Here is a 21,511-nt window from a genome sequence, read left to right on the forward strand (position 1 = left end):
CTGGAAGCTTGCCCAGGTCCGCATTTACAAACCAAAATTGTCTATATCTTTGAAGTCATATTTGGTTGACACAGGACAAAAGTAATGTGAGATTTCTGGGAAGCATATTTATTTCACGGTGGGTTTAATTAGTGGCAAAGAATGAGAGAGGTAATTGAAGCAGCTAAGATGATGTTCTAAAGCATTGTCCATCTGTATAGATTGCACATTATTATGCAAGGGTTGAATGCTTTAATTCCATGTAGCATTGGATCATTGCAATTTTGCTTCTGTGCATTTAGTTTTCACCTGCTCAGTCTGCACTTGCCGAGCACGAGGTCACGAGTTTGATTCTATGTCGCGATAGCCACATTGATGGGGGTGGAATGCATAAATGCTTGTGTGTTGTGCATTGGGGTGCACAGGACACTAAAGGCAAATACTAAGTTGACATGGACTGTTTAAATACCATTCCAGAAACCTTGCCACGCTTGTTTCGTGCCAAGAAAAGACTTAGTTTACAAGAAATTGCATCTGAAGGGTCCGAATACCTTTATTGCTTTTCAAATGTCCCACCACACAACCGGGGAGTGGTGACGTTGCATACGCCATCACCGCCCTTTGCTGCCATTTTAGTTCGGGCATCCCGGGACATCACATGAAGTGGAATTCTCTGCTACTTGCAGTTTGCGCGAGTTTCGTGGGTCAGCAAAGCCAGCGCAGCACTACGCGATAACGAAACTACTGACACACGAAACCGTAGGCAGCTCAGAGTCTAGCAAAAACTAGACCTTTCAACTGCCCGTGTCGATGTTGAGGGTAATATCAATGTCCTTTTTTTTTTCTCCCTCTCTCTCTCTCTCTCTCTCCGAAAATGAAATAGCTATCTGGAGTTCCCAGCTATGGTATGCCTCATAATGAGAGTGTCGCTTTGGCTTGTCAACCCCACAACTAAATTTCATCATTTTGGCATGTACCCCATAACTAAACTTTTTTTGCTCAGTTGGTAAGCAAGGGATCTTTCACAAGTAATGAAACCAGCTGGAAGTAGGTGCACTCCTTGTTGTTTCTAGCTTTTGTCCTCATTCCTGCTGTTAATTCAGGGTGGTTGACTGACTAGTCCAAATGTGTAACCTTATCAGAGTTGATTGTGAATGTGCTCATGTGCAGGTTGAGGGCAAGCTGCTCTGTTGGCTGTGCACGTTGTCATACAAGAGGGCCGTGGCCAAGACCAAACACAATGACCCCATGCGGCATACGGCACTTGGCAAGGCCACCTTGACATCGCACCACAGCCACCACCACCATGGCCATCACCACCACGGCCACCATCACCACCGGTCATCATCAGGCTCTGCTGCTGGGGGTACGAACACGGCTTCCTCAGCAGGACAGAACCATCACCACCACCGGAAGCACTCCCATTCCTCCTCATCGCTCTCGAACCACAAGTGAGTGGGAACAGCATTTTGTGGTAGAAGCTAGTTATATTCAAAGGACTACTGAGATGGCATTTTTGTCAGTTTCCGTGTTTTGTGGGGTTGGCGAAACACGCTAAGGTTCTGATGAATTGCTAGCAAGTGTCGGAGCACTTTGATTGATTTACTTATTTGTTTGAATGATTTGCTTAAAAATTATTTTGAATGATTTACTTAATATTTGTTTCTACCAACCAGTTTCGGTTTGTATACTTAATTTTATGCTTAATTTGTGTACTTAATTTAGGTGCTCTATAAAGAACTCTTAAACAGTCTATGAGGTTAGCTATATGAGCTTGCTAGTATGCATCTTCTACTTTGCTACAGGCGGAAGGAGAGACACACAGGAAACTGTCAGAATGGCCCTTTTTGTAATTGTAAAGCTAGCCTTGATATGAGGCAGTTGGCCAAACTAATGGCAGTACAGTAAAACCTCGTTAATTCGGAAAATCTGATAATTCGCACTAGTTCTCTGGTCCCGGCCGGTGTATCATTATTCGGTGCAATCAAATTCGTTAATTTGGATGTATTTGGCTTGCGCAACGGTTAATTCGAACAACTTTCGGACCTCGGCAAGCGAGGAGCGCCCAACCGAAACAAAGCGGCTGAGTCCGCGTCTCCATAGTCATCAGCGGAAATCATACATGAATGACAGCGACACTGGAACGCTTCGTGCCTATTTGTGCCTTTAAAGCCTTTGTTCTTGTGTTTACCACCATGCATAACATCGCGTTGGCCGTGGGCTTTCATAATTGCATAGTCGCCAACCATGATTGCGTCGATAGCGGCCGCAGTTTCTTTTGTAACCATTGTGGCAAACGGTAGTTTAGTTTTCACTCGGTACGCGCGTTGGCCACGTGCCTAAAAAACTCCATCCTGATTGCATGGATAGCAACCGGGGTTTCGTCCGCAGTTGTTGCAGCATAACGGTAGTTTCGTTCCGACTTGTGTGTGTTGTTCGTGTGCCTTCAGCACCACAAAGTCGCCGTTCATAATCGCGTCAATAGCAGCCGCGGATTTCTCTGCAGTGGTTGTGGCAAACAGTTGTTTTGTTTTGACTCGGTGCAAAGCTGTTGAGGATGAAGAGCACCGGCTGCATCGCAATGGACAGGCGATCTGCTGGCGATCAAATCAGTGTCGAAAACATAATAGGGATGTGCGCGCGGTAGTGCAAAGTGTGTCGCAAATGAAGGCCCGCGCCGCGGCTGTACTGCGAAGGAAGTCGCGAGGCCTCAATTGCCACTGCAAGAGCCAATGAGTCACGAGATGACGAGCATTCCACCTTCCGCTCAGCTTCTGTGCAAAATAGCAACAGGATTTGCTCATTCATTCACTAAATAAAGGCATGTTGATGTAGTAAGCATTTGCTTATTGTTTTCTGGATACCCTCGATAATTCGATATTCAGTTAATTCAGACAATTTTTTTCAGTCCCATGAAATCTGATTTCACGAGGTTTTTCTGTATAGTAATTTTTGCAAACAGTGCACATGAGCACAGTTTGCTTGCCTTATGACATGGAAAATGTAAACAGGGCTCACGATGAAACCATGAGCAAGAGACAGTCCCCAAAATATGCAGCTAGCACTTCATTTGAACAAAACCCATTAGTTAGGCAAATGTGTCGTGCAGAGAAATGCATTTGGGAATTCAGTGAAGTGTCCATTACTTCAAAGTCCCCCACTGTGATGTGTCTCATATGTCCCCTTCAAGTGCAGATTAAATCTGGCAATGAAAAAAATTATCTTAACATCATTTTCGGCTCTCCATGCTTCAGTAAAAGAGTCATTAAAAGATGGAAATATAAATTTAATTTTTTCATAGTTTTCCGTGATGTCCACATTTGTGGACAGGGCAGGCGCCTTAACCCGGAAAAAATGTTGCACTGTACTTTCTAGTCCACTTAGCTAGGTAAGTGGGGCAAAACATTTTTCCTGTGATTCTTCCTTGATTATCTTATCATTTGCAATTTACTTTTTGTGGTAAAGATGAAAGCAATCATTCCGAGCCGACAGGCACAAGAACATGCGGCGCTTTCGCACAAGAATGCTGTGCACACGAAGCCATCAGCCATCTCAGGTCCGCTAGCTTCCAAACCCACCGCAGATTGCCTCCAAGATAGGAAATGCTCTTTGGGCATGGTTGGGACTACTCTACACGAAATACTGTATGAAATGTTGATGTGTGCATACAGACTTGCGCTGTTGTTCATTTGTTCTTTTCTATTTGATGTTGCAGGGTTGGCAGTGAACATGGTAGCGTCAAAAGGCCACGGCTGGACCCAGCTAAGTTGGCCAATGGAAGTACCCCTCTAAGGTGAGTTATGAGGTACTACAAAGCATCACCTCATTCATTTTGCACTGGACATTTGTAATACCAGCAAGTGTGATGTACCACTGCATTAAGTATAACCTACTATATCAACCAAAATATAGGTCAAGATTTTTAATGCCAATGTGAGCTTTGAACTGCGCAGTGTTCATTGGAAAAAAGGAAGAGGGGGGGGGGGGGGGCTGAAAATTGCCATTGCAAAGTTGTACAGGAAGTATGGGACAAGACAGTATTGACATATGCCAACTTATGAAAATGTGTGCTAAAAAAAAAGGCGCATATCAAAGGATGTGCATGACAAAATCTGCTTAGAAATTTTCTCATGATGCACCCTTCAAAAATTTTAGTATACCTTTAAGGTATAATTTTGCTGCCTAGCAGTAGCTTTCATCAACCTTGTGCATGTTTTCTGCAATGCCACTTACCTATCTGAACACCATGCCCGTAGTGGCATCCTGTAGTGCCCTTGACAAGAAAGTACCATGTGCCCAGTGTTGTAAAATGGAAGTACACATGATTGAGGACTTGAGAGAGTGTTCCTTTTGTGTTCCTAATCAGTCAATTTTCCATTCAGCTGTTTTGGAAGTCCCACCCTACACTGCCACTTCACTGTTCTCCATTAATTTTCTTTTCATATTTTTTTCTTGCAATTTGCTCTAACCATGACTTTTATTTTGTAGCATTCTATTTCATTTTCTATTCCTCATATCATGTATCATGCAAAGTGCCCCGGCACAGCAGTGACCAAACCAATGACTAAGCTAAAGGAATGATAAGTGATATGGATTGTTAAAATATATGGTCCCATGTCTATTTAGAGCAAGCTTACTTGCCCTGGCAACACATTTTGATTTATCTCTGTCCAGAGTGGTTTTTAAAACGGGATGTACTTCAGCATGCATACAGATTGTGTTTGATGGTTTGATGCACCTTTTTGTCATTGCATGTCACAACAACAGGAGCACGCCAGAGACTAGTGGTTTGTTGGACCCAAACAGCAGCGATCACGTAGTGGTGTTGACACAGTTGCGTGAGCAGGTCTCCTCCCTGCAGAAGCAGTTGAGCCTCAAGGACCAGCAGCTGCTTGCCAAGGACAAGCAGGTCAGACACTGTTTCCTTCTGTGTTCATCATCATTACCCCCCGCAACTCTTGCTGATATTGGTGAGTTAAAGCATAGTGATTGAAAGTTCCTTCGCACAGAAAAACTTTTTTAAAAATTCAGAGTACAGTCAAACCCGGGTATATCCAACTCACCAAAAAACGTTTATTAGTTCGATATATAGCATAATTCGATATAGGCTCGCTATAGGATTTGATGACGCAAAGGCATATACCAATAAGAAAAGTACTTTATTAATATGGTGGCTTACTTGCGTGCCCTATTTTGGAACAAAATAGTCCTGGATTTTCTTCTGTTTCAACGACTTCGCTGCCTGCGACAGCACGCATGCCTCCACGTTGTCCAACGAGTCGGAGCAGCTGAGGCCGCAACCTTCTATATTCACGCAATAGCGCCGGACCAACGCAAGTGCACTAATCACTTCGGAGGATGTAGGCAACGGCCCATCGTCAATTTCCTTATTGCTGTCGCTTTGGCTCGTGGTCGGCACGACGTCTGCAACATAGTCCTCATCTTGTAGCTGGCCCATGATGGCGACATCATCGTCCGCACTGACGAACTGAGCCACACTGAGGACTCGAGGAAAAGAGGCAGCAGCAGGCACACAAGCATAAAGAAAGAAAAAATGACCCTCACTTGTACCGCCTCCGCGTCTCGGAGAAAGCACGACGTCCTCTGATTGGCTGTAAGCGCTGCGAGCAGGCCAGGATCATTTTTTGCAGGGGGGTGTTCGCCCGTGCACAGCCAGGTCTAAACCACTTTTTCTAGGGTGGCGCCGGCAGTTTTCCCCGCCACCGCAAGAGAAAGCCAACTTGCTGGGGCACTTTTGAGGCACGTGGAGTTTGATATATCGGTTGTCGTTGCTATTTTCGTTCGATGTAACAGTAACTTTTGCTATATATTCTCAATGTAAATTTTCCGTGTTTAGAAATTGTTCGATATACAGTCGACGTCCGATTTCCCGGACCCTCAAGGGACCGCGAAAACGTCCGGAAAATCGGGCAGTCCGGAAAAACGAATGCACGTGAAAACGCACCTTTTTGGTAGGTATTTTTCGCTGACGGAGAGGGTCACGGCCGGAGTACAAGATTCTCATTGCTATTCAGCCAATGCATCGTTTAGGTGGCTCTGAAAAGAGCCGTTTATAAAACAAAAAAATACGACGTGGCCGGCGCTACCTCATAGGTCAGCACTTGGGCGCAAAGAAGTCGCGTATTTTCTTTTGCACGGTGCGCTTGCCCGCGATCATGTCTGCCTCAATTTCAGTCAACGTCATGTTGCCGCTGTACACCGATGACAGTGTCATCAGTGCCCGCGTCAACTCCGAGCTCGTTGGCTGTGTAGGAGCTGGCTCTTCGTTCTCGGTGTCGGAGTCGTCGGAATCCTCCGTAACTTGACGAATGATTTCGTCATCGGTCAACTCCGCACATAGCTCGAGGTCTTTGTCAGCGTCGGCGAAGCCCTCAAAGGTTATCCCGGCTGGAATCGACACGCCGGCAGCGCGCAGATCGTCGAAGGCAACGTCCGCGGATGGCAGTTCGTCAGTTCGTCCACGGAGGGCAGTTCGCGGATGGCAGTTCGTTCAAAGGCGCGGATGAAGACGAAGGAGCAGTCAGTGCCATCGCTGTAAACGGCGAATCCGCTCGACGAAAAGCGCAGCACGAAACAGCTAGGAACTCGGTGGATGCTGAAGGTCGGGAAACGTGATCACTGAAGATAGCGCGCAGCAGCAAACGATCAACCGCAGACACGACCGCAGAGCTGGCAGAGCTGACAAAACAACACGTGAACGAACACAGTGAGGTTTGGCTTGGCTAAGCTACGGCTGGCAACGGATTGACACGTGTGGTTTCGAGGTTACGGCAGCCGCGGCGCGGTGCGGCGGTGCTGCTGGCCACACCTGCGATGCGAGTATGGTGGGTTCGAGGATAAGAAAACAACCAAAATGGCGGCATCGGTGGTGACTTTGGGTCGGCGGTTAACAGTAAAAAGTCCGGGAAATCGGATGGCGAAGGCTATAAGCGTCCGGAATTTCGGACTTTTTAATACATTGACTCTATGGGGAACTTGACGGTGCCACAGATGAGTCCGGGAAATCAGGCATGTCCGGAATTTCGGGCGTCCGGGAAATCGGACGTCGACTGTACGGGATAATTTGATATAAACGGGTTCGATATAGTCGGGCTCGACTTTTTACATTTTCAGTGCAAAGGATCTGTGCAATATTCCAGCAAATATCGTCTTTCTGTGTAAAAAGTTTCTTGATACAGTATAGACCACTTATAACGTAACCGCTTATAGTGCAGGACCGGATATAGTGCAGTCTTTTCAGACTCCCGTTAATTTTCCCATAGCACTCCATGTATACACGTATCGCTTATAGTGCAGTTGCGGGAAACGAAATATCGGTTAGAGTGCGGCGGCCGCCTGGGAGTACGGAAGTCAGCAGAGGACGGCGAACGCTCCCCTCAAACGGGCGCCCCAAGAAGTGCTCGAGGAAGAAAGAGTGACGAAGTGGAGGAGAAGGGCACGTGGTGCGAACGAACAGCCAGTGAGGCTGGAACCAGAATATTGAGTGAGAGTCGTGAAATATCACGGCGCGCATAGCGAGCGAGGGCCACGAAACTGCCAACGCCGGCCAACGCTTGCTTCATGATAACGGCAGTAAACGAAACTTCAGGGAGCGGGCGGCGCCGGCACGGCACGGCGAAGGGGGCACGCGGAGACCGTGGAATGTGAGGGAGGAGGGCAGCAGGAAAGCGGATTTCGCCTCTACAACTCCGCCGCTTCGGTGGCTCCCCTCGCCCTCCCTCGTAACTCCTTCACTTTCGACTGTCAAGGCGCAACCGCGTGCACGCCATTTTCAAGCGACGAGCGACGGGTTTTGCCGTCGCGGAGGGCTATCCGTCGCTGTCGCTGGTCGTGTCGCCGGTTTCTGGCCAGCCAGAAAATATCGCTTGTCGCCCGGAAGTCAGCGCGACGACATCCGCTGGGGACAGCGATTGCACACCAACATGGCAGCAATCAGCCTGCCCGCTTCGATCTGAATTCGCTCTTGCAACTTGCTCTCTACTGTGACAGCAAAAAATAAATAGTACAATCAGTCATCGCTTCACCTCATCACTAGCTGAAGACGGAGTATCGGCGCTCTCTTGTCGTTATTATTGAGATCGGTTGTTTTGGTTTGATGCTGTTAGGCCTGAGACGCCACCGAGAGCCGAGAAAGTGTTTTAAGTTTTACTCAACAGATGGCGCCACGGCACCTTACGCTGGCGGCATGGGACGGAGTTCCACTGGGGATGCATGGGACGGATTTTCACTGGGGATGATAGCATACTTTAGCTAGGTCTAGATAAAACATTTACCTTTTGATAAAATTGAGGTTTCTTTACGCGCGCAAGATAACATTTATTTGCACAACAATGTAAATCTGTCGCTACTCTTTTTCGCGATGTCGCGATTATGTGGTTGCTCCACGCCGCGACACGACAGCATGACAGGGTGTGCCTGTCGCGGTCGCTTGAATATCGCGTGCTTGTGGTTGGGCCTTCACCGTGCGCGCTCGCCGCCATGCAGGCGCCGCCGCTCCAGCCGGCCCGGCGCCAGCTCCCCGAAGTTTCGTTTTCTGCCGTTATCGGGAAGCGGGCGTTTGTCGGCGTGGGCAGTTTCGTTGGCCGGCCTAGGACAGCGCCGCTGCTTCCCTCTGCGCTGTAGCCGCAGCGTGCAAGGTCAACACGTGACTAGAAAGTAGAGGAAGTATAAAGGAGAAAAGAAGGGTTCACTGCCATTTTCTAAGCATGGCTATGGTAGCGTGGCTGAGACGTCGGCATGTACACGAATGTTCCGGCGCAACGCAGAATCGGCGACTTTGCCATTCGAGAGAGTGTGAAATTTCCGCCGCTTTTTTTTTTTTTTTTTTTCGCGCGCAACATTGAGCGGTCTCTCCTAAGCGTTTGCTCTATAGGCCGTTTCACATACTGCGACTGGAGCGAAAAAACTTAGTGCGATCGCACACGTCGCAATGCGATTTTTGGCGGTGCCGGAGCAATGCCGGTCGGAGGCGCCGCCGCGTGAAATAATTCGAATTAACGAGATTCGACTGTAAATTGGATGCAAACGTTCTAGCCGCATTCCTCGACTGTCGCATATGCGTGGCGGCTCGGTGCACATGTTTTGCATATGTGCGGGCCTTGAAAATTGTTGCTTTGGTTATAGTGTGGTACCGCTTATAGTGTGAACATTCGCGACTCCGGCGACTTACGTTATAAGCGGTCTACACTGTATATGAAAGAAAACGTTAACCCTAGTGACTAGCCCACTTCCTTAGCGATGCCAACGTCGACTGCCAGCTGTCTTTTCGCACAAAACTTAACTCGCTGCGCTGCCGCTGGCAAGTGATCCCGACCAAAGGTTTTTAACACCCAGCAGATGAGAACTGTGACGATTAGAACATGCAGGATATATTTATATATCGGCGCATGGCAGCTTTGAAGCAGAAAGCGGGACTTCGTTTGAAAATTTGACAAACCAAAGCTGACTTCCCTGTCAGTCCTGCTTCCAATGTCCAATAACTTGCAGATGCATTAGAATCAGTAGAAATGACGGCGTTTCCAAGCACGAGCGGCGTGCCGCGCTGACGCTATCTTGGAAACTACGAGCGCTCAGCATGCCGAACACGCCCCTTCTCCAGGGGTGTTTTAATGATCCACACGTGCACGTGGTGGAAAAAGGAAACCGAAGCAGAAAGTGACGAAATAGTTCCTAAATAACCCAATAAATGGTGCTAGCTATGAAGGTACTTGAAAAGTGGCGAAATACGAATTTGAAATCGTCGATGGCAGGCTATCGCTGGGAATGGGTGTGCGGGGACAGGAAAATGTTAAAGGAGTACTGACACAAAAGCTTTAAGTCGAAATAACTGGTGGATTACATTGCTGCAAGCTCATAGGTATCATCTGTAAAGTATCAATAGCATTTACAGTACAAACTTTACACTGCTACGAACCAGAAAGTGCAGCACATATCGATGTAATCATCAGCATGGGTCTGTTTGTAGATGATGTTATGCCACAAGTTTCAGCAATTGATTTTGGTGACGTGTGACGTCATTCACTTGTCTAGCCGTTCGTAAAAAGTTTAAGCATTTTTAGCATTGGGTATCTTGTACTGATCGCACACAAGGCGTACGTACTTGTGCTTTGAAGTGTACATACAAACTTCATACCATTTACGGATTGCCAAGTTACCGGTGCAGTTGCCGGCAGTAGCAAAGCTGGTGGTGACATCTCGTCGATTTGGCCAACTACATTGCATTGGAATCCTTTGCCGCACCATTGTTACTGTCGAAGGGAATTATCATAAAAGTACTGCACGTTAACAATTACCTTGTTTACTCACATAATGAACCCATCCCCCACTTTTGTACTTGAGGAAATACTTTTGTGTGTGTGTGTGTGTGATTTTGATGCGATTGCCTGTGCCGTAGATGATACACCGATATGGTGCCCGCCGTCCCCAAGAGCATTTATGACAGCTAAGGAAAAGCGGGCATGGCCTCTGAAAAGAGGGAGGGGATGGCGCGCGCTCTATTGAAACTATGAACCTTACAATCTTGGAGGCTATAGAGCGGGCCACTGGGAGCCAAGCCAGTGGAAAATCCAACATGGCAGCCTTTAAGACCAGGTGATTTACTCCAGAAAAATGAACTTCGGGGTCTAAATTCGTACGAAAAATCGGTTGAGAAAATGCATTAGCTCTATAGGAACCCTGACTGTGCATTTATGAAGTCTGAAATATCCAAAAGTCCAAATTATTTTAGTTCGAAAAATCCGTCAGCGGCCGCACTAGGTCAACATGCTTTTATTACGTGAATGAATGAGCAGATCATGTTGCTACAGTGCAGTCCACTTATATTGATACCACATGTAACAATACATTGTTTATAACGGTGAGGAAAAAAAACATATACAATGATGTTATTCACCGCATATCGGATATAACGACGAAATTTTGTTTCTGGGTGGCTTTTCCATGAAGAATACTCTTGAAAATTGCATTGCTAAGTTCCCCTTAGCTGAGACGAATAAACCAAATGTTGAATTATTGAGGGTATCAAGAAAACAATAAATTAATACTGCACCATTCCTCCTTTATTTATTGTATAAATTCGCAACCCTTGCTTTTATTTCACACAATATCAGTGCTGAAGCAGTAGTTCTCGTCATCTCGCTACTGATACGGCCTTGCAGCGGCGAGAGCCTTGTGACTTCGCAGTGCAGCTCGTTTTGTCATGGGTAAAGAGTGCATCCGAACAGACTTGCTTTCTACCGCATGGACATTCCGATTATTCTTTTGCCAGTGAGCTGGTCGGCAACAGATTGTCTGTCCATCTATCCTCAACCAGCCAATCAGCGCGCATCTGATGGCGTCACAGAATACGTCCCCAGTTCTGGCCAACGCAGTGTCATGTGCAGCGGTGAATACACGAACGCACAAATAGACACGAAGCCTTCGACATTTCTGTAGTTCCTGTGTGGTTTCCGCTGATGACTATGGTGATGCGAACTCCACCACTTCATTTAAATTGGCCGCTAGCGCAGCTTTTGCTGTATTGCATCACATCTTTGCAGTGCTTCGCGCTGTCCGAATTAACTGGTGTGCGGCCAAATACGTCCGAATTGACAAGAGCTTTATTACCATTTAATAATGTATATGCCTGTCTGGATTTTCCGAATTAATGGGGGTCGAATTAACACTGTTTTACTGTACCTTGCTAACGTTCAATGCCTAATTTTTTTGTGTGCCAAACGCTTATTCTTGCTTCCAGATTGCAGAGCTCAAGGCTTACATGTCTTCGGATGAACGCAATCATCGAGCAAAGCTGCTGGCAGAGCAGAAGAAGCATTCGGAAGTGGTCCAAGACCTCACGGTGGGGACTCTTTGTTGGCGCATTTTGCTTTTTGCATCTATCGTATCACAGCTGCTTCTAACTGTAAATAAAGTGCCATTATCAGTCTCGATCTAAGCATGAAATGTGGTCTATGCATTAGCGCAAGAGTTTTCAGTTTTTATTTCCACTTGAAAATTCAGTTTTTTTTTTTTTTTTTCCCCTCAGTGAACATACACATTTTTTTAGATTAACTTTCACAGGTTCTTTTCTATAGATAATTTCTCAGCTTACCGCTATTTCTTTCAGTGAATATTTTATCACTAACTGTTGTAGCTAAAACATGCTGTACAACTTCACATTCACTGTTCAACATCATAGTTGCATCCAGTATGCAGAATGACAAAAGTTTTTGCAAAGACTGCAAGGACTCTGGCTAAGGCTGTCCGGATAAGTACCCCTTCCTGCTTTTCATTTTTGTCGTAGCGACAGGCAAAACAGATGCAAATAAGAAAAGAGTTAGATTGCTTAGGCAGCCGGTGGTGCTGAGCTCTCCAGGCTCCCTGCATAGGAGTACTTGTAGACTCACAGCTGCCATCGGAATTGCCGATTTAAAAAATGCACCGATGATTACGATACGCCCTGATGCTAAATTTGAGCGCAGCTGTATACGGGTTTTCATTTTACTGTATATCGGCTAGGGCGGACAATCTGTCTCGTGCAGCACATTGCAACTGGACCAAAGTGTGGCGCGACTGCCTCGATAATCGGGAGATCGCAAGAGGTAGCGCGTGGGCGCGATTTAGTAAACAGCAGCCACCACTCATGCAGCGCCAGTGCTCGGGCCTAGTTAAAATTTTACTGGGAACTATGGATTGAACAGTGTTCTAGAAGCACCAAAGGCTAAAAATTTGCAAGTTTCAAGGACTTTTCCAAGCTACAATCGCATAAAGCAAGAAAATATGTTAAAATTCGTGCTGTCACAATGACTTACTGGCTTCGGCACGAAATTTTGACCTTCATTTTCTATTCTAGTCATTAACCGTTTATAGTGCAATTACTGATAGCAAAGTTCTGAAACAATACTTCATCTTTCTATACTGATTTACTGTGTGTCCCTTTAAAGCTGCTTTAATTTTGATCTAGTACTCCTTAAATTTTGTGAACACTGCCTCTTTCAGAAGGAGAGACGGGCGAGTTAAGAGGTAGCTTTAGCGCGGGCCCAGCTTCGATGCCACCTATGCAGAAACACTTTATGAGATAACCACTGGGCCGATTTTAATGGAATTCATTGCATATGAGAGAGAAAGTTAATTATATTGGGTGTTGGAAGTGGAATATTTATTTAAAGCCTGAGTTTTTTAAATGGGAATTTTCAAAAATCTAAATTTGAAAAAAATAGAAGTACGAAATTTACAAATGTGTATCTCTGCACCTAAAGCACATATTGTTGTTCTGTAGTGTACAGTGCTCACAGTACAGTACAGTAGTGTACAGTGCTCACGGAATGAAACTCGACGGTAAATCTTTAAAGTGGAATGCTTAATATGTGCAATTACTGCAGATCTATATGCCATGTCGCTAAGAGTACGGTTACTAAAGGTGACGCGGGCTTTGATCTAAGCGTACGAAACAAAATTACGGCGATGTTGCACAAACTGCAAGCGTTGCAAATGCAAGTATGCGCATTGGTTAGGTCTAAATTGACGCATTTCATTTCGTGAGCACTGTACATGGATCTGCCTAAACTTTGTCCTGGCATTGAACGGCCATGTGGCTTCATAAATTGATTATTTACAACAAATTATTGCATTATAAGCGCAGCATTTCAGTGATTATGCATACACACAGGAACTTCTTGCATTCATGTGTTACAAAATATGATTTCTTAAAAATTTAGAAAGATAAAGTGCAATAAATGGTGCCAAAACATCTGAAGCCACAAGCACGAAGATTAGACAAATCCACGTACTAGCCATCGGTTCCATAGTAGCTGCACAATTGTGGCGCCACAGTTCCCTGTAGTAATTTTGGTAGGAAACTCTAACGTAGACAAAATTCTACGTTATACGATGCTAGACGGTCTCTCTACATGAAGCGGTGAAGTAGTGCAAATGCCTTTAACCCTCTTTGCTGGCAACGCTCAAGTGTCAGTTTGTGTGCACTTATTTCAGAACAAGCTGCTGACACTGCAGAAACAGATTGCAGCCAAGGCCAAGAGCAATCGAAAGAACACAGTGGCAACAGACAGCCCATCTTCCCTGATCACGTGACGGAAGTGTCCCACATTTTGTCTCCCACTTTCTTTGCCCAGCTTAACTGGAAAAAGTGGTTGTTATCCAATTTCTTCGCCATCGCTCATCTTTGCCATTTTATTTTCCTTCTCCCTCCTCTCCCCCAGCCCTCTTATCAGCAGGCGATATCATCTCATCTCTCTATTGTTGTTTTTTAAGTTTTGTAGCAGTTGTGCGGGATTTTGTGATGTGCAACCCACATTCATTTAGGTGCCGGTTCTCGAATCAAGTCCTAAGCTTTGGTGATTGGAATGGCAGTGGAGTACTTTGATGGTTTTACAGCCGAGCTCATGGAGCGAAAGTCTTCAGCTGCAGAATCTCGGCACTCCCTTTTACAATCATGGGCCAGTTGCTTCCAGCCTTGTCCGTTGCAAGAACAGGTGGTCTTTAATACCTCCTCCCCCCCCCCCCTCCCCCCCTGTGTACATCTGTTTGTCTCCTGCAGGTGCACAAGATGGGTGCTCTGTGTAGTTAACGTAGGCAGATAAGGCAAGTAGTCCCGAGTACACATCTGAGGTCCTTGCTGCCCAGGCGTGACACGTTTGGCATGTGCCGTATCACTTTGTGAAATGTCTGCTGCCAAGGGCGCCAATTCACTTTCAAAAAGTATCCTATTGCCTCGCGATAATGTGCATGCCTGCACATTTAGTGCTGACAGAAGGGCAACCTATTGAAATTCACTTGGTGGCTCTACAGATCCACTGTACGTACGTACCATTGCATTCTTATCTGCGGTCAAGACTTATACGAGACTGATGATCCCTTGAGAGATTGACAGGGTCTTAAAATTTGGCATAGATTCTGTACAGTCAAAAAATACAACATGGTTGCTGCTGGATTTTTTTATGTAGTTGGGAACAGTTGTGCCCGGTTCATTAGTGTAGTGAGTGACAACTGGGCTGGATAATGGTGACTTGTAGTGTTGCCGTGGTTTCAGGCTTGGATTGTCTTTTATTTCTTGCCTAAGTAATGAACAGGAGTTCATCTTTGTTTAGATGCCCTGTACTGGTCATGTGGTAGAATGTTTTCAGTGGTTCTGGTCTGTAGTGACATTTTCTGCTGAGGTTTTCGGTGGCAACTAGGCCTGCATAACTGATTTTGGGCCACCATTAATTTAAGTACGGGCACATTATGGACCGATTTTTATCCCTTTGTTAAGGGACGTGGCCGAGAAACTCCCGAGTGTTTTAAGGAGGGTAGTACATACTCCATTGCCATATTGACATGCTGTTGATTGGGTTTTAATGGTGACAAGTCAAAGTGTGGTGATCCCATTAGCGCAATTCAGCGCTATACTGCCAAAACTGGCAAGCTGTAGGGTTTTAGTCCTCGTGTGGAGCCTGCAGGGCCCACTTCATCTTACTGTTGTTTTAGTTGAACGTCCACATTTACACACACAGGCGTGTATCAGTTTCCATGAGACGATAGTTTCGTAATGTGTTTGTTTTTTCCCAGAATTGTTCAGGTCTGTGTTAAGAAACCACACTTCACCTTGTGTTTTTATTTTCTTACGAAGTCTTCCTTTGTCTACTGTCAGGCGACAGGCTTATTTGTAGAAGACATGTCAAAATCATTTTCATTCTTGTTTCATATATATCTTGTGGAACCTCTATATTAAAATGTTTTGCTCGAAGCAGGCTGGCCAGAGTGGAATTAAGAAGTGATTTGCGAGTGTCATGGTGTTAGTACTTTTCAGTGGGTGAAGAGGAGTACCCAAGTGTTATACTCTTAAAAAGCAGTTGCAAGGGCTTGGTGACGCCGCAAAGATTGACACGAGCTCTTGTGAGAGTGCTATAGGAGCTATTCTGAGTAATCCTGTATGCTCACTGAAAGAAAACACCACTGAAGTGGAATTAAGAACTGGTTTGTGCAAGCATTGTGTGGTCAGCATGTGCCATGGATTGTGCTACTTGATTGTGTCATGCAACTGTGAGTGCCAGTCTGCTTCAGCAGTCATTCTTGCAAAGTTTGTTTGCAACATTGTACATTCTAAAAATGGTAAAAACAATAAATTTATTCAGCGAAAATGCCTTGTGTGCTGTTTTGTGGAAGCATGTTCAGTGCATGTTATTTGGACAGTGGTATGCGTTAGTAGCCAAAATGGAAATGGCCTTCACTGGTCTAAGGCAACCCTGTAAAGAAGGTATACAGATTCCAGCATCTAGTGTTTATAGATAACCTATTTGTAAACAAAAGGAGTACTGCAAAATTGGGTAAAAAGTGTTTGTGGAGCCTTCCTTTGAGACCTGATACTGTGTACCTTGGTGTTTAAAAAAATTTTTAGAGGTCACTTTCAACATGGCTTTTTTGCATTAGAATGAAAGTCTAAGCATTAGAATGATGTCCATGGTGTCCGCTGAAGACAAAAGTTTTCGTGCGGTAATTAGCTTAGAGCGCAAAAATCTTTCCTAGCAAAAGGTGGCGCTAATCGAGCTTGTGCATGCACATCACTCGATAAAGATAGGCACAACAGTTGCTTACACCAAAAATTTTGCCGATGGCTCTACCACATCTTTTTGACTGCACATTCTACAGTGTCTCCTATTTTCAGAAGTGTTGCCATTACAGGCTGTTAGTATCTGCAACTTTACTGTGATGGCAATTATACTGACACTCGGGCATGTTCGTGCTGTCGCTGCATCCGTACTGTCCCGAGGTTGACAGCACATGTGCGGCCTGCATGTTGCGTGTTAGAGGTCCCGTGATCTGCTTCAAGGCCTGAGCTTTAGCTCAGGCCCTACTCCGACGCGGCGTATTCAAATACATGTAAAATGCAGAAATGCTTTTCTGAGATAACCCCTGGACCGATTTAATGAAATTTGTTGCATTCGAGAGAGAAAGTTAAATTCCAGCGACTGTTGAAACGGAATTTCGATTTACGGCCTGCATTTGTTTTTTAAGAATTTTCAAAAATTTGAGAGTTTGAAAAAAATAGAAGCACGAACTTTAAAAATTAATAGCTCTACATCAAGAACAGCTATTGCACTTCTATAAACGGCATCCATTAGATCATTCATAGTGGACAAATTTGATATGTCAATTTTTATCTTATGTGAATTCGTTATGTTGTGTACAAGAGTTCTGCGAAAGCTGTATTTCCATATTGCTCATTTTTTTTAGATTCATGTGCAATATATCATTTTTGTCCGCTTTAGATGTACTATTAGACGCAGAGCATAGAATTGTGATATGATTTTTCATTGCCGAGTTAGTTGTAGACTTATAGTTTCGTTTTCTGAAAATTTCTGATTTTTGCCAATTTTTAATAAAATATTGACGACATAAATCATAAATTTATAATCAAAAATAAAAAAAACCAAAAGTCACCAGATTTCGACTTTTTATTTTATGTGCAACAAACCTCATCAAATGTAATGCAGTGGTTGCCGAGAAAAACGAATTCTCCTTTTGCATGTAATTTAGATAGGAGCACCTCAGCTAAAGCTCTCTTTTAATGCATGGCGTCTTCCCATGCACCGAGTGTTGGCAGTCACATGATTTGTTGTGTTTCGGAGACCTAGCACAGTAAAATGTTAAAGGAGCGGCAGCATAGAACGCTTGCTTTGAGTCAAGCACATGTGCCACTGCCGACACTTATCACATCAGAATTGTGGCCACTAGTGAACTTAGTGTCTCTCTTTGGGCATGTAACACCATGCATGTTTAGTTGGCAAGTGAATGCTTACTGCATTTTATACTGCTCGTCAAACTGCAAGGCTTACCTTCGTGTAATATTCTAATACTTTGCTAATGCTGTCGATTCTTTGCTGATGACTATGGGGTTGTGCTTACAAAGAGCACAAGGTTGCAAGTTAGAAGTCGTCGCCACTGCAGCTTTATTCCGAGTGGAGCAGATTGCAAAAATCACTCTTGTACCAAGCATTAAGTGCACATTAGGAAGCTTCGGGTCTTAAAAATTAATCTGAAGTTGCCCACTATGGTATACTTAATAGACTCCGAGTTCCTATAGCACAGTAAGCTCCATACAGTTAATAGCCGAACAATTTTGTAGCCGGTTTGATAGCATCAGTCATACAGACAGTGGCAGCTTTCACAGGTGCATTAGCCTAGCACCGGTTCTATTTCTGAACAAATTCACAGGAGGGCAGTGACACTTCTGTATGCGTGCATAATTGGAGCCTAGAAGTTCAGGAAAGACCGAACTAAACCTGTACAGAGACTGCACCGTGGGAAACAAATGGCAACATGCAGGTGCCATCACGCGGTCCTTGTGTAACGCACATGGAAGTGCTAACCAAGTTTAAAAAGTGCAGGGATGAATCTTTCATCAAGGCACCCAACGCTAAGCAAATGAACTTTCTCTCAGTACAGCTCGAGATGTGTGTCTGCCCGTTAGGCTAAACCAAGTACTCTTAGCAATTCCTTTTTTTTTTTTCTGAAGTCTATTTACAACAAATGAAGGAGGCCGAGGAGAAGGCTGCTGTAACGCAGCTTGCACAGCCCTCCTCTGCCCCCTATTGCAAGGGCAACATGGTGTAACGAAAAGAGCAATCATGTAATCTAATCCAGAACACAGAGCTGTTAACCTTTTCAGGAGCCAATTAATTCCGTTGATTGAAAACTTACTTTCACCACATTTCTTACATCTTCAGAATTGTCAAAAGCATACAGCTGTAGAATAAAGCCTTTAGTGAGTTTTGTCAAGTTTACACAATGTGGACTCCATGTGAAAACTTGCTACTGGAACATCAGACATGTGAACATCAACTATTTAATCTCTAGCAGGCTTGAAAAGCACCTATCCAGCCACTTGAAAATTATGCCTGGTGCAAAACATTGTGGAAAACAGTGAAGGAAGTTAACCCACTACATACAAGGACACACTGACAGCTGGCAGAAACACCCAACCGTCTACCTTCCTACTCTTTTTGCTAAAACATTTTGCACAGGTTATTCGAACTTGCCTAACAATTCCAATCAGAAGTGTTTTAAGATGCATGTCACACATTTTAAATATTACTTTCATCAATGCTCTTGCTGTTGCACTATCTAGTATCTTGGTGTACACATTTGTGTACACAACATTGAAGGGTTAAAGAATAACTCACAGACATACATTTCTTAACCAAAGTGGGAAACGCCAGATCTGATACTGAATTAGGGATTTGACAAGAGGAATGAGCTCCAATGGTGTCGTAGTCTGCATGTGAACACCAGATTGGAGGTGCCAGTTCAGCAAACTAGACATCTGTGTTTCTGATCATTTGGTTCCTGTAACAAGTTCTAAAAAGAAGTGTGTGTTGCATATTGGTTACCTTTTGTAGCAAGTTTGCCATTTCAGTCGGTACATTATTGTTTTGTTTTGTTTTTTTCTCTCGTTAGTGGCAATCTAGTGCACGATTCCCGTAGCAGGCGTGGAACTCCAAAGTGTCCCACTCAATCCCTGAAGCCTAGAGCTACAAAAATTCCACGGAAGCCACACTTTGTGACTAAACATGGACCGCCCATAGACGTAGTGGCTTTGAAAGCTCTTACAAACATTTAGTAACCAACCAGCTTCTCGACGATAAGGTGACCCACTTTTGACATAAAGCTGGCAAAGCGCATGTATAGACTTGTATCACTGGCCTGATGAAGTGATTACATGTAGCATTCACAGTGTGCCACAGAGGTGCTGTCTTGCAGTCTGTGTTGCTTTTGTGAATGGCACTTGTGTGTGCTGTACCTTTCGATTAGGAATTGGTGGAAGACAGCTTTATCTCATAAATCCGCGAGAAAGAGCTCAGGGGCTGGCGCTTCTAGCGCCAGGGGAGCTTGGAGCAAGGAAAACTAGAAGTTGTGCTTCTACTGTCTTGTTCTAAATGTGGCCTGAGCAACATGGGCCACCATCTGGCAGCTCACTTTTTAGCAGCCAGGATTGTGTTACCAGGATGTTCTAACGCTAACAGGGAACCACTTATGTTAAATGCATAAAGTGCTAGACTAACATTTCTGCTCGGTATAATTGGATCGTAATGGGAAAAGTGTACACATTTCAACTGCTTGCATTCTAGAGCCTGAAAACATGCTTTCTGTATCTTTCCAAAAAGATTCAGAAGGCATGTGGTGTTGCTTTTATATTCATGCAGTATGTCGTACGCTTGCCCAAGCTAAAATTTGGTTGTGTTCTTCCCTTCAAAATCTGCAGATGCAGCTGATAATCAAAATTCGGTACTGGCAAATTTGCAATTCACTGATAAAAACTTGGAGTATGCTTAAGCTTCGCCTTTAAGAGTGCAACGCGAAAGCGTTATTGGATGCCGCTGACACCGACACCATATTTTCGGTGACATGGGGCCCCATCAAAATTTAGAAAGGCTCAGTTTTCAACATTCCCCTCAATGTTGCCTAGAACCAAAGTACAGCGAAACACCATCAGAATTGGAGGACGCTTAAGCTTCGCCTTTAAGAGTAGAACGCAATAGCATTCAAAGATTCCTGGCTGCTTATCAGGCTTTTTCCTCGTATATTCAAATTTCAATCTGACGCTATCATGTCTGTAGGTTGTGGTCAAGTCGTACTTTATGATTTTTCTGATGGATTTTACTTTGAGAAATTCAATTTTTGTTCACGTAACGCCTTGTGCCACACGAAGGGCCTGCCGGTCGGTGTGGTTCGGGATGATGTGGTTCGGCATGATTTCCGCCAGACGCCGATGCTTACACCGACACCGGATTGTCTGGGACACGGGGCCCTTAACGCTATCGCGTTAAAATGTGAATGCAGCATAGTTTCAAGCCCCTAAGCCTAGTATAAAGGTTGTTTCACAATGTACCAAGAAAGCATGTTGCAACTTGCATAACAGATAAAATTGCTTGCTGTGTAGTTTTTGAAGAGTAGAGGGAGACAGGCTTTTAAACACCATTTTATCAAAATTGTGGATTGTATGGAAGAGAAACACTTCAATGTAGTGCTGCATCTTCATTGTCTGCAAATGTGGCTGAATATGTGCGGAAATGATAAAGCTATATAGCTTCTGTTTCAGGCGGCCTACAGAATGCTCCATACACATTTGCTGATTATTTGGCATTAATCATTGACATTAATCATTAACCCATTAAGCCAATTCACAGACTATTTATGTATTCCACAAATATACCTTTATCCTAGTAATTTAAGAACTGTGCACTTATACTATATATGAAGCCCAGAATTTTCATCATATTGAAAGGTAAATGACTCGCCTCAGCGTTCTAATATGGCAAGGCATTGAGCAAGTTTGTGGTCACCTTAACGAAATCAGTTTAGATTAATAAGTTGTGCTTTGAAAATTTTATTGCTTATTTCATGTAATAGGCTATTATTAAGGGAGAAAATAAAGGTCGAAATTTCACCTTTTAGAATTACGCACTGAAACCACCAGTGCTTGTGCTTCATTGCAATGTCATTTATTATAAGTATTTTCTTGTATTTCAGCCGCTAC

General features: G+C 44.4%; 1 protein-coding gene across 1 annotated transcript in view; it reads left to right on the forward strand.

Moving 5' to 3' along the window:
* The window catches only part of LOC119461086 (protein FAM76B), a 29,340-nt gene extending 13,225 nt beyond the window's left edge, over positions 1 to 16,115 (forward strand). Inside the window, exons 5-9 of the mRNA XM_037722270.2 lie at positions 1,150 to 1,430; positions 3,695 to 3,772; positions 4,747 to 4,888; positions 11,735 to 11,836; positions 13,969 to 16,115. Of these exons, the coding sequence (XP_037578198.1) occupies positions 1,150 to 1,430; positions 3,695 to 3,772; positions 4,747 to 4,888; positions 11,735 to 11,836; positions 13,969 to 14,067 (702 nt within the window). The 3' untranslated portion in view covers positions 14,068 to 16,115. The remainder of the gene's footprint in view (positions 1 to 1,149; positions 1,431 to 3,694; positions 3,773 to 4,746; positions 4,889 to 11,734; positions 11,837 to 13,968) is intronic.
* Positions 16,116 to 21,511: the final 5,396 nt, after the last annotated feature.

This window comes from Dermacentor silvarum, chromosome 8 (genome assembly GCF_013339745.2).
Source record: "Dermacentor silvarum isolate Dsil-2018 chromosome 8, BIME_Dsil_1.4, whole genome shotgun sequence".
NCBI lineage: Eukaryota > Metazoa > Arthropoda > Arachnida > Ixodida > Ixodidae > Dermacentor > Dermacentor silvarum.